The sequence below is a fragment of the Carassius auratus genome, chromosome 15 (genome assembly GCF_003368295.1).
Source record: "Carassius auratus strain Wakin chromosome 15, ASM336829v1, whole genome shotgun sequence".
Taxonomy (NCBI): Eukaryota; Metazoa; Chordata; class Actinopteri; order Cypriniformes; family Cyprinidae; genus Carassius; species Carassius auratus.
The window spans coordinates 2,929,155-2,942,423 of record NC_039257.1 but is presented as its reverse complement, the minus strand read 5'-3'; the positions used below and the strand labels follow the sequence as shown (position 1 = coordinate 2,942,423).

The window sequence follows — 13,269 nt, the reverse complement described above, 5'->3', positions numbered from 1 at the left end:
CGCATGGACTCAGATGAATGATTAATATTAAAATATTTCACAGTAACACATGCACATTACAAAACAAATAAGACACCCATAACCAATATATAATTATTTGAATTTAAAAAGGGAGCTAAATACTACCCTGTAAACATAGTCAAGACAATCTAAGTTGTTTTAATTTAACTGTTACTGTTTGTTTTAAACATCAGTTTGTCTAGTTATAGCGCTTTGTCTAGTACAATTGCAGCCTGATAACTGTTTTTTTATGTAGCAGATTAATTGCTTATGAACTTGTTTAATGTGCTGTTGAGATACAAGCTACTTCTTCTCTTTTTTTCTTCTTCTTCTTTTTTTTGGTTGTAGGTGACAAATTCAGATCTCCATTCCAAAATCCAAGATGATTAAAAAAGTCTCTCATGTCTGTCCAAACACATTCTTTTAACAACGCTGATGAAAAACATCTCGTAGAGCGCTAACCTTCAAACACAGCAGCGCCTCTGCTCTTTGGCTTTTGGGTGTGTGACAAACCCACTGTTACACAAGACTGTTGGTTTGATTCTTAACTTAAATAGCACAAAACCCATTCCACTAGAAAATATTTGAACTCGGGGCACAAAGCAGGTTTCATGCTTGATTTGTAGACAGAAGACAACCATCAACAGAGAAGCATCTTTTATTAATAAATACAAAACAGTAGCAAATATACTGTAGCTTTCAGAGATATACATATACAGTATATTTCTGTATAACATTAAAGAGAAATTTAGATTAAAGCTCTGAGACTTTGGTACAGATTATCTTTTATGAAGGCTAGTAAGTCATTCTGGGTCCAGGTCCTTCAGAGACTCAGTAGGACTGGTAAAAACCTGCCAGTAATCATTAGCCCTGATCATAAGTCTGCTTTCTTCATTAATTTTGACTGCTTTCTTCATTTAAATTGGCCTCAGTAATGCATTGGATTTTTGTACATGGACGTTGTATTAAATCCATCATAATAAAGAATGTTTACATTAATTAGGGTTCCGCTTGTGAGAAACAAAGGCTCTATTAAATATTTGCCATTGTACTGCATAATAAAATACCAAACCAAGAAGTGTTCACTTTAAAGACTTTTCAATTAAATTATTGTATGAAATGACATTTATTATAAATTAATTAACCAACAAGACCAAATTATTTGGACTTTTAGACTTGGATCAGGTTCATAGTGAACACGTGATCGATCTAGTGTGTATAAGCATAACATAAACATCAGTCAATCCTGAGAAAATTCTAATATTTTATGTTTTGTTTGTTGATTTCACCTGGTTTGATATTTTTATCTAATACAATGCAGTCCATACATTCTCTTTATAGATCATTTTATTTTAGGTCATTTTGTTGTTATTTATAGTACAGCAGAATGCAGATAGGAAAGATAAAATGGGATCACGAACCAGAACAGACTCAAACCTGAGCCAACAGCTCTTATTGTCCTGTGCACAACTATGCCACAGCACTAGCAAACTTTAAGTGTGTGTCCTTAGTGTCTGAATACGTTTAGAAGCCACTGTATTTATAAAAGAACGGAATGTCAGAAATAGTAAAGGAAAATCTAATAGATCCATTTGGTGTATTTTACATTAGGCTTTGATTCATGTGTCTGAAAACGCCAGTGACATATTTTCCACTTTGTTCCAGTGACATTTAATAACAAATCGAATTGAAAAGCCACACGATAGCTGGATTTATAAAGTTTATACCTATTATCAAAGTTATTCACAATACTACTGTATAGGTCAATTTCCAATTACAATTATGACAAAAACCTAGTTGAGCTGATTCTGTACTTTTGCAGAGACCAAACACACACTTTATCCAGGTTACATAAACTTCTGACTCACATTGAAAAATCGAACCATTGGTTTTATATTGAACAGAAAGCTTTGCATTTTCCGAAACACAAAACACAGCTGAAGAGGAACAGTAAGCCTCTTCTGGTCTACAACTGGAAAATCATTTTCATAAAAATGAGATGATTTAAGTCCAAACAGAAAGTGCAAACAAGGTAAACGAGACATTACTTAGTCTTCTAAGACAATGAATCACACTTGTTTATTATTGTCTCACACCATAATCATAGTCTGTGTCATTTTAAGACCACAAATTAGGTATCACTGGTTTTGCCGGAGGGTAAAGAAGAAATACATTAATAGATGTCACACAGAGACACCATATTTTAATCAAAACTTTGATAACAGGCTACCATTCCTAACAAATATTGTTTAATTTAGCCTATTAAAAAAAACCGTAGGCTATCTTTAACAAACCACTGTCATGGACATCAATATAAACATTGATTCATTTTGATACGGGCATCATTATAATGATAACTAGGCCTAGTTCATTAAGTGAGTCAGATGATGAGTCATTGTCTTTGAATTCAATTCAGTCAACATTTTGTCAAACAATTCATCTTTTTGAACGACTCATTAAAAGAACTGGTTCATTCTTCAATGTCTCCAGTTGGGATGTGTGTTTTTGATTCGCTAAACTGCATTTGCTCATAAGAGTCATTTCCTTCTGAAACTGGACTACACTGGTCTCGATATATGCTTTTGATTCACTAAAAATAACCATCTCATCGTAGGAGTCAATGGTTAATCGTTCCATATATTTTTGACTCACAAAAAGAACCAGCTCATAAGAATCATTTGTTCGTGAATCGGACTACACTGCTATCATTGTACTGTATTTTTATTATAACGAGCAGTCTGTGAGAACTTAATAGCAAAACATTTCTTTTTGTTGCATCACATTCGACCCAAACAACAAAATCAAATTAACAATTCAGGGATAAATATGATTTCTTTTGCTGTAGCACTGCAGATTGAGCACCGGAGGAAAGCAGCTGCTGAAAATGTGATGCAGAAACACTGCTCGCCGGGTGATAACGCTTTAAATCTGTATAAAGTTGCACTTGGATGATTAAAGTTGTTAAAAGCATTGTAAAAAAATAAATATAAACTGTGCTTAATGGAACGGTGTTGATTGTATTCTAAATGTGAGGTCACATTTAATGTTGCTGGGAACACTGAAACAAAGAATTAATATGTTTGACTTCATTTTTTTTAACCACATTTGAATCGAAACTGGGAATTGATAAGAATGCAAATTTATCCAATTTAAATCATACTCAAGCCTAATCAGGAGTCAGCGAGGCCGAAAAACTTCCCTTTTTCAACTTGCTAATGCGCTGTGCTTCATAATTCACAGTTACACTATTTACGTTGGACAGCAGATTTTTGCACAATCAAATCTTTTATTCACTTACTTCTCCTTAGTTAATTATTTCTGTTATGAGTTCTGTTTAAAGAATTCATCTCAGTAAACCAGGTTCTTGTGGTTCCTTATGAATGTTTGAGTTTATAAAGTGTTTTCGTGCGGTATGCTTATGTGAGTTTCTTTTTATTTCTTTATAGTGTCTTGTTACATCAAAACTGTTTTGCCTCTCATTTTGAACAACAGAGTAAGCTAAAATGTGCAAGCTATGTTCATCCACAATGGCTTTATTTGTATTGTTATGTGAGGTATTGTTCGGCATTGCTGTGTGAACATTTGTCTCAATATTGCGCTTAACAGCTCTGTGTGTTGCAGTGTTTCTGGAAGCCGCAATCTTTTTTGCAGCAGTGGCACGCGCAGCTGCCAGCTGAGGAAACTGTTTGGTGTACAAAGCTGAGGTGTACTGTAGTTCAGGTGTAATCAACCTCTGACAAAGCTGACGTGTGTCATTATTTAACTCCAGTCGGAGGTTATAACCTTGAATAACTGCTGCACCATACTGAAACGGCTTCAGTGATGAATCCTGGACCTGCGCAGGATCTACCGCCCCTCCTTCCTGAAGACACATTTGCTCAAGATTCCTCCTCTTTGCCCTTAGAAGTTCAACTTCCTGTTGGAGCTTCGCCCGCCCGAGTGTGGAGTCTATGCGTTTCCAGAAAGTGTTATTAAAGTGCTGGTACAATCGCCAGTCTAGTGAATTCCACTCTTTTATTCGCTCTGTGGTCTCTGCGCTTAAGGGCCTGCGCGAACGTTCACTGCGACTATTGAGGCGGAAAGATGACACTTCATCCAGTGTCCAGCAGAGGGCGTGTTTTAGAAGCACCAGCGATTCATCAAAATACTCTGAGATGAGGATTAGCGGAAAGTCACGTTCAATGGCAGCGATGACCTCAGTGCTACGTCTGTCCAGCTCAGTGTCGTTCACAGGTGCTGTATTATCCAGACCAAAGTCAAAGGTCAAAATGTTACGTGCATAGTGGTTATTAGGCACAGAGGCGTTGTAGCTCCGCCCACCATGGATCAGAAAGTCCTCAAGGCTTTTGACAGTACGGAAAGCTGGGATCGCTTTGTAGTAAACAAACAGGGATTCCATCATTGCCACTGGATTCCGAAGAATGGAAAAGTAGAATGTGTCTTTCGGCATCACTTTCCTCACCTGCAAGTCAGAAAAGCCAAAATGAATAAAATAATTTATTCAGGTTTCCATCCAAGTCGATAAAAATTTGACCTCTTGCTCTTTGCTTCAGAATCATAAACACATTCCGCTCAACTGAAGTTCCATCCCAGAATGCAATCTACATGCAATCAGTGTAAATGTTCTCTAAATCACTCAGATCTGCACCTGCCTACTTACATCTAGCACTGGGTGCTTCGTCTTCCTCTTAAAGACGAAAATAGTCAGTTGTATCAAATGATTTATGTGCTTGCTAAGTGGTCTACGCATATCTAGGATTGCTTTCACACTACAGTCTTGATAAAGTTGCAAACATATTCACCTCAAAGGTGCTTAATGGTAAATGCAGTTATATATAAGGGCAAATAAATGTAGCATTATAAATACAAAATTATAAATGAATTAGAAAAAAGATTAAATAAAAATAAACAAGACTAAGCATTATATTTTAGTCTATCTGCTCAAATGCAAAATTAGAATAAAATAAAAATAAACTCCTATCATGCTATTAATTTAATAAAAAACAGTCGCCATGTCTTAATGCATTGCATTATTTATTATGTATCATTTACTATCATTCTTTTTTTCCCCCAGTCTCTGGTGTTTAAGGGCTTCTGACAAAATACTAGGTGAAAATGGTAAAGAAAAAAAATAATTTTACTAATATATATCACTATATTCCCCAGTTGATTAATCACAGTACATTAAGACAGTTGTTTCATATTACAAGTTTTCTGAAATGTTGTATATATATGCAAATTCCGCATTATATAATTTAACTGGCATACATTTGCATACCTTCGCAAAACAGAAATCTGAAAATTGAATAAAGCTAGGTTCAAAGTGCATATTTCATTTTGGTGACGTATTGGAGATTAAGGGTTTTACAGAGGTAATATGGGATTTCTCTTTTATCACACTATAAATCAGAAAATACTGTTTTCACTGATTGTAGGACTAAAATGTAATTTAAATCAGGTGAATGATATATGAACAACAAACCTTATAAAATACACAATAATATAGATAATAATAAAATGGGTTTTGGTAAAGGCTTCTGAAGTGGAGATTTCTGGCTCAGTGCATGAGAAAACTCATTTTGAAGAAATGGCCTTTAAAGATATGTAGTTGAAATCTACTGACACAAATAGATTAAAAGTTTATCAAAACAAACCCTTAAAGGATTAGTTCACTCGAGGATGAAAATTCATCCATCTTCTATTCACCCTCGAAGCATCCTAGGTGTATGTGACTTTCCACTTTCAGAATAATCCAATCGAAGTTATATTAAAAATTGTCCTAGCTCTTTCCTTCTTTTCAGTAGGGGTAAGCGGGTGTTTGTTGTCAACTGTTCAGAAGACGTGAAACAAAGTGTAATAAAACATCCCTCACACGGCTCCAGGGGGTGAATAAAGGCCCCCTGTAGCCAATCCATGCGTTTTTGTAAGATAAATATCCAAATTTCAAACATAATAAACACTTTTTTTCTTACTTTTGCTGACTGTGAGGAACCGGAAGACATGACCATTTTTTATATAACTTTGATTGGATTATTCTGAAAAAGGAGAGTCACATACACCTAGGATGCTTCGAGGGTGGGTAGAAGATGGACGAATTTTCATTTTCTCAGGTGAACTAGCCCTTTAAAGGTGGATTGTGTATCTTTTGTATCCACTAGTCTGAAAGAAGACATTGAAGCTTGAAGCCAAAAATCTCAAGATTGACCAGTGTGTGAGAGTCTGCATAATGTTGTGCCTGTAGTGTATTGACTTAATGTCATGAATATTCTATTATTCATCCAATCCTGCAAAACAGCTACTTTCTGATGCATGTTTTGGTCCAACAGTACGGGTACTGTGCTCTCGGACTGACCTCTTGTGAGCTGAATCTCATATGATTGCACAGGATGTGGAACTTCTTCACACTGCGAGTCCTGACACCCTCCACAAAGTGTGCTGCAAAGAATGCTGGGTAAAATAACTGGCTGTGCATGTTCAGCGGCAGGGCAAAGGTCAGATTATGGCTTTCCCCATAACGATAGAGAATGTTTAGTATGGTGCTGCTAGCAGTCTTGTGCGTCTTGAGGAAGACAATGTGGTTTTTGGGCTGACACGTGACAGTGTTGTCAACTTGTGATTTTACTCTATATTTATTGTCATCAGAGTATGGTGTTATTTTTATTTCTGGGGCCCTTCTGGGGAAAGCTGGCCTCTGTGGCTGGTTTGGAAATTCCTGGCCAAGCCAGAGTTTATTCGCCTCTATTGGTGGAGCTGCTTTGGTGGTGCTAGTAAGCTTTTTTATTTTATCCTCCAAGACTTCTTCAATTCTCTCTTCTGAACGAGGGTTTTCGCTTTCATCTCTTCTCTGTATGAAAGGATGCTGGTCCACTGGTTCCTCAGCAATGGCTGCTGAAACAGACCAAAGGTTTTCCCAGTCATTGTGCTTTATGGGCCTGTGGATCTCTGGAGGCATTCTGACCAGCTGCTCACTCACAATTTTCAAAACCTTGGCGCTCCTGAGAGAGAAAGAGAAAGAGACAGTACATTTTAGATGCTGAGCCTTATGGAACCAACACAAATCTGATTTGAAATTCTGTATTTTATAATATAATATAATATAATATAATATAATATAATATAATATAATATAATATAATATAATATAATATAATATAATATAATATAATATAATATAATATAATATCGGAATTAATGTACGTTAAATAAATATATTTAACTTATTTTATTTGAAGTTTGTAAATTTGTCAAGATATTTCCAATAATTTTAAAGGAAATATCGCCCAATGAAAGATGTTAAATCTGAGTAAAAAAGTATCCCTCTATATGTTAATTCTATATTATTATATAATAGATACAGTATGTTTACTTTATCATACTTATTATATGTTTATAATAATTTTTGTCATGAAGCTTCCATTGTTTATGGTAATTGTTATGAAAATACCATCCAATGAAAGCTGTTAAAATGTCTTGCTGTTTATAATATAATATAATATAATATAATATAATATAATATAATATAATATAATATAATATAATATAATATAATATAATATAATATAATATAATATAATATAATATAAACGTGGAAATCATCCGACACTAGCTGTTAAGTCTAATTTCAAAGTCTTCCTCAATCTGTTTAGAATTCGCTTTGTTTAAGTCACCATGCATTTTTTTTTTTTTTTTTGTAAAACATGATAAACCTGGCCTGTCGGACGACTCCCAGCATCTGCAGTGCCACGCAGAGGACTGTCAGCACCATCAGAGCGAACCACATGAAGCGCAGGCGACTGCAACACGCCACTCTCACGCACCTGTAAACACATGCAGTTCAGAAAGAAGCACTGGTTCAGCAACAAATGAGCAACGACAAAGTCAGTGTAAGTGATATATGTGCATATACATCCCAAGCTAAAAAGATGATAAGGTCAAGCGTAAATGTGAGAATATAAGCAGCGTGGGAGGTTATTTGGTGAATCCCTGACCATTGTGGTCAGTGACGCAAACATAGTGAAGGCATCAGTAATCCCTGTCATTAAGAACCATATAACAAGTGCGCCTTTGAGTATGACATTTATCCCAAGGATCAGTGACGAAGGAGTTTCTCACCATTTAGTGTACCATAACATTTTGGGTAAAGAGCAGCTAAATGGCAAGTTAATAAAACGTCACTGTTGAAAACAGGTGCTCTAATTGTCCTATGGCACTGCAATATCATGAAAAAAAAAAACCAAAGTATACTTTTATTCAGCAAAGAACATTAAATTAATCGAATGTGAAAGTAAAGGTTTATTATTTGGTCTATTTAAAATAAATGCTGTTCTTTTTAAATTCATATTCATTAGGAACTTCATATTCATTTTCAACACTGATAATAATACGAAATCTTGAGCAGCAAATCAGCATATCAGAAAGATTTCTGTGAAGACTGGAGTAATGATGCTAAAAATTCATCTTTGCATCACAGGGACAAACAACATTATATATAAAATAAAATAAAAAAGTATTTTGATCTAATAAATGCAGTCATATTTTAAAAGGCCAAAGAGAAAATTTGGATTAATATTAAATAAATACAAATAAATAATATTATTGATATATTTACAAACAAAATAAACGGTTTGTCATGCTATATATACAACAAATTACATTCTTTACATATCAAAAGTGAGCAGGTTGTTTTTGATGTTTGTGTCCACTAGTTGCAGGGTTTCACCTTGCAGGGAATAGAGTTCATGAGTATTTGATTTCCATTGCAATTCAGTTGGCTGGCTGTAAAATAAGAAAATAATGTGTTCCTTAGAGGCCCGGGCATTAGTTTAAGCAGTGTTATTCTCTCCTCCTTCTTTTTTTCTCGCGATCTTGTGTTTTTATTTGGCCACAGCATAAATCACTTGGTTTGAGTCATGTTACAGATCAGCATAAATGCATTACAGTCATCTACCAGGTTAAAATTAGACTGCGGCGGTCAATGACTGCATTTTCGTCAAGTCCCACACACACATAGAATGTTTTTCTTCAGACCAAGGAAACCACTAGTGCTGAAACAGCAGTCCTGAAGTTCAAAAACTTCAGCAAAACTGATTACCATCCAAGTCAATTGACAAAAGACAGCACAAATCATAGTCAGGCAACAGAAAGCCTTACTCATAGTGTGTTAACAGGCTTTGACAGCTTCATTTACGTAATCTAAAATATGATTTACTTGTTGAAAATGACTACCTCTTTGCCTAATTTACTTTGTGTCTTCAACGCAAACCACAAGAGATCTAGTTTAAAGTATGTGTGGGTTTAAATTTAATTGTGTTGTCTAAATGGGATCCTGTTTAAACATCCACAAGTGCATTTCATTTGCATTTGAATGCAGTCAAGGTTACAAAGCTAAACATATTTTCTTTCAAAACAATGCTTTATAAGAACCACATTGACTTCCATGAAACTGAGTTTGAAATGAAAGTCTGCATTTAATTTATCAAAAGATGAATAAAGGAGTGAGGTAAACATCTTTAACCAATTTATGGCATACTTGAACTCCTCTAATGAGAACAGCCTGTATTAATCTCTAAAAAAGTATATGAACTCATGAATAAGTGCATTTTTAAAATGTTTTATAAGAATTGGAGGGCATGTAAAGACTTAGTATTGTCACATTCAAAAACAAATGATATTCCAGCAAGTACTGAACATGTTTGGATGTTTATACTCAACATGTCCTCATTCTGCAAACAATGGTTTGGTGAATGCTGTGGTCACACAAAAAGAAATGCATGCAAACATGATGATAAATGTAAACTCAAAAAAACTTTGTACATTCCCTCAGAGCGGAGAAACATCTGGAATAGGGAATTAAAACTGTTCTCTTGTCACATTTATAACACATGCACAAAAAACACACATGCACGCCAGTTCACCATAATAGGATTTCATTCTTTAAGTGAGTTAGAGGGTGAATGAACATCTTCCCAGGATGACATTATGCATCCATGGACCACAACCAGCTGAAGTATCTAACACAAACATCTGGTTGCAGCCTGTTGCTTCCAACAGCCTCTACATGCATATGAAACATTGCTTTATCTTAACTGCACAATGAAGTATTGGATATCATAAATAAATAAACAGTAAACAATGAAATGTAACACTTTACATTCCAGTGTCCATGTTACTTTAAGTAATTAGGCAATTCACTCAAGTAACATGAGATTTCTGGTGAACCTCAAAGCACCTTTTGTAGCTACACTATTGTTGTGGGAACTTCAATACATGTTTTCAAGTGCCTCAATATCTGTCCTGTTTTAAGAGGATACCAGAGCAACCACTGACAGTCTATAGATTTCTAACAGGAGCTATATATGGGTTTTACCTCCCCAGTTAACCATTTTGAAAGGGTTTAAAAGTTCTCCAGAGGGTTGGATGATCTGAGAAACTCCAAATGGTGTCTCAAGTATCTTCTGCATTTTTAAAATGTATAATGTACTTGATCATGTAAACTGAAAGTAACACGAACCCTTGAATTTCAAGACTGACCCAATGAAGTTGAACTATTTTCTCTCAAGCGAATATAAGACTGCAAATTCATAACAGAAATTTAGGGTGGTTTTGATATGGGAAAATACTCGATAATATATATATATATATATATATATATATATATATATATATATATATATATATACACGTTTTTATTAAAACTGTATTGCTAAACAAATGTCTTGATTAAATACATTAGAGAAAACTAAACTAGAAACCGTATATTCAGGAGTATAATAGTATATCTATGACATTTTGGAATTTGGAAACTGTTTATATTAAGTGTTAATTGATAAATAAAACAAAACCGGAATTGAATGAGACCGGAATGAAACTCGACTCGGTTCTTTTAAAATCCAATAAACTGAACAGTTTAGAGATTCAGGATGTGCGCGCGCATCACACACTCATCGCGTCCACATATTTGATCAAGCTCCTCGTGCGAGATGAAGAGAAGCGACCGTTATTAATCCATCACGGCTCGCGCATCCAGCGGGAAAACACTGTCGCGCTCCCAGACGACACGGTCGTTTAAATGTCACTTAAACTCACAATTTTCTACTACGAAGACCGTAAGTACGATTCATTTTGAGGTTAAACTAATACTGGAGCATCCCTATTGTATATTCGGAGTTCACTTACGTGGTCCACGGTGACGCGGTCCGCCAGTGAAATGCTCTCCGCTCTCGGCCCGCGATTCTCTGAGGCGGGAGCATGTCGCTCGCTTGTACCGGAGCCGACACCCCCGGTTAGCCCCCCACCAGACCTTGTACCTTCGGAGTCGACAAACGCTCCACCGAACTCGTGAAACACCGCGATCAGTCCCTCAGGTCCACCGGTGGGACTCCTCCCGCTAACAACCGATTGGTTCTGAGGAAAAGAGAGATAGAAAGGGCAGCGAGTAACGGATAAATAGAGAGGCAAAATTTATAGCCGTGACAGAAAAGGTAGTTTTTAGAAAGTCCTTACAAGCAAGAATGCAGAAACCACGTCTTGAAGTTAGAGGGACATTCCTCAAGGCTCCTTCGGAGTCTTGGTGTTTATTTAAGACACAAGCAATGTGTTAATACTAATGACAACAGACGTAATCCATCCCTGTCTTACTGTGATCCTATAATACTGAGTTCATTACTGACTGAGCACACCTGTCTTCTCTCTTTCTCTCTCTCTCTCTCTCTCGCTCTCTCTGCACCGATGGTATTGGAGGAGAGCAAGAAGTATAATCCGCTCTATGTGCCCTTGTTGTTCTTCGCGGATGAGGGAACTTGATGCCGAAACTCTGAGTACTTTCTGACTGACACAAAGATACCTTTGTGCCCTAAAAGATACTGTACCAATACCAGGGGGGCAGCAGGTAAAAAGGGATGCAAGAATACGAGAAAGGAGGATGGAGTAAAGCATGAAGGATCTTAGTCTATACAGTGCTTAAAGTCTTTATTTAGAGTGACTTGCAAGTTTCTTATTTTAGCCAGATGCTTAGCAGAGAATTTAAAAAAGAAATGATACAAAACAGAAATCTATATATAAGAAAATAATGACAATTCATGCCTTGGGAAAACAAACATGTACTGTATAAAATAATAGGCTACAATAGATATGTGCATAACATGTGCACAGTGTCATTAAACAACAAAACACCCTTTTGTAAATATAAAAAAATATTATAAATAATAAGAAAAAAATACTAATGACAAAAATACAATCAATGATGCATCATTCAGGGTCTTGCGGAAATTAACATGCTTTTACTGATTTCACTGTAAATTTCAAATAGATGTTCCTCATAAAAACAGTTTAACAAAAAGTAGGCTATGTCTTGTTGAATATAAAATAGGCTAAGACTGTCTATATTTATTTTAGTTAAGATTAATTATGAATATTGTTTATTATTATAACACACAAAGCATCAAAACCTGAATAAACTACTTCAATTCATAAACAACATCGTGTTGCGTCGCTCAGCGCCCCCTGCAGTGATTGCATTTACATGCATAAGCATAAAGGAAGCACCTTCTATTTAGTTTCGTCAACCCATGGAAGGACAGATCAATAATTATGACATCATCAGTTAAAGCCTGCAGGCTGACACTTTTCCACCAATCGATCGTTTGGCCACAGAGATGCCTGCCAAATCGCCTGGGAAAGCTCTGCTGCCACAGCAACAGCTCCAACAGGAAGCATGACAACCAGCGAACCATTCGACGCCCACACAGAATTCCTTCGCGTTGTTCATCTGTGCAAAAAAGCCCTGGCATGTACTGTTCCCCATCAGCGCACTGTAGCTATAGCAGCAGCGGTTTCTGATGTCTGTAATCTAAACCTGAGGACTTTCAGAACGAAAACATTAACCGCCTTTTTATTTTATTTTGCATTTATCTTAGTTATGTCCATGACCTGTTGTTTTCTGTTGTTGTTTTTGTTTTGAAAAAATCTACTGGCAGAATCTTTTTCCAGTTGAGCAAAGCAGTAAAACTTATGCTGCTAGTATACCAGTATAAAAACTGCAGTGATTTCCTTTGCGGCAAATGCAATATTAAACCAACGGGGAAAACATAATCAAGTATATAAAGTACTGTCACATCAGTTTAAAATGTGCAGTAAAGCAGCAATTATGACACGACATGTTAACTTAACATTAGCACAATAGTTGGATACAAAATTCTGCCTTGGGCACCTCTCTATAAATAGCTGAGAATGAGACAGGGGGCGTTCAATAATTCAATTATTCTACCACAT

At 35.9% G+C, this 13,269-nt stretch overlaps 2 protein-coding genes across 2 annotated transcripts in view; one reads left to right on the top strand and one right to left on the bottom strand.

Annotated features, from left to right (window-relative positions):
- Window positions 1-650: 650 nt before the first annotated feature.
- gal3st2 (galactose-3-O-sulfotransferase 2) lies at window positions 651-11,797 on the bottom strand. Its single transcript, XM_026281726.1, has 5 exons — window positions 11,503-11,797; window positions 11,176-11,403; window positions 7,707-7,817; window positions 6,353-6,995; window positions 651-4,462 (listed from the first exon to the last, which is right to left on the bottom strand). The coding sequence occupies exons 2-5, from the start codon at window positions 11,247-11,249 to the stop codon at window positions 3,344-3,346; spliced, it is 1,947 nt and encodes a 648-aa protein (XP_026137511.1). The 5' UTR covers window positions 11,250-11,403; window positions 11,503-11,797; the 3' UTR covers window positions 651-3,343.
- Window positions 10,831-13,269, top strand: part of LOC113114759 (inward rectifier potassium channel 13-like) — a 27,355-nt gene continuing 24,916 nt past the window's right edge. Inside the window, exon 1 of the mRNA XM_026281728.1 lies at window positions 10,831-11,105. The gene's annotated coding sequence lies outside the window, so the exon portion shown is untranslated. The remainder of the gene's footprint in view (window positions 11,106-13,269) is intronic.

Excerpts from the sequence above, each read along its gene's own strand:
- gal3st2 (XM_026281726.1), bottom strand. The coding sequence starts at position 11,249 with ATGCTCCCGCCTCAGAGAATCGCGGGCCGAGAGCGGAGAGCATTTCAC. Across the intron at positions 6,996-7,706 it reads GGAGTCGTCCGACAGGCCAG|GAGCGCCAAGGTTTTGAAAA; the intron begins GTTTATCATGTT and ends TTTCTCTCTCAG. Across the intron at positions 4,463-6,352 it reads TGAGATTCAGCTCACAAGAG|GTGAGGAAAGTGATGCCGAA; the intron begins GTCAGTCCGAGA and ends TCTGACTTGCAG.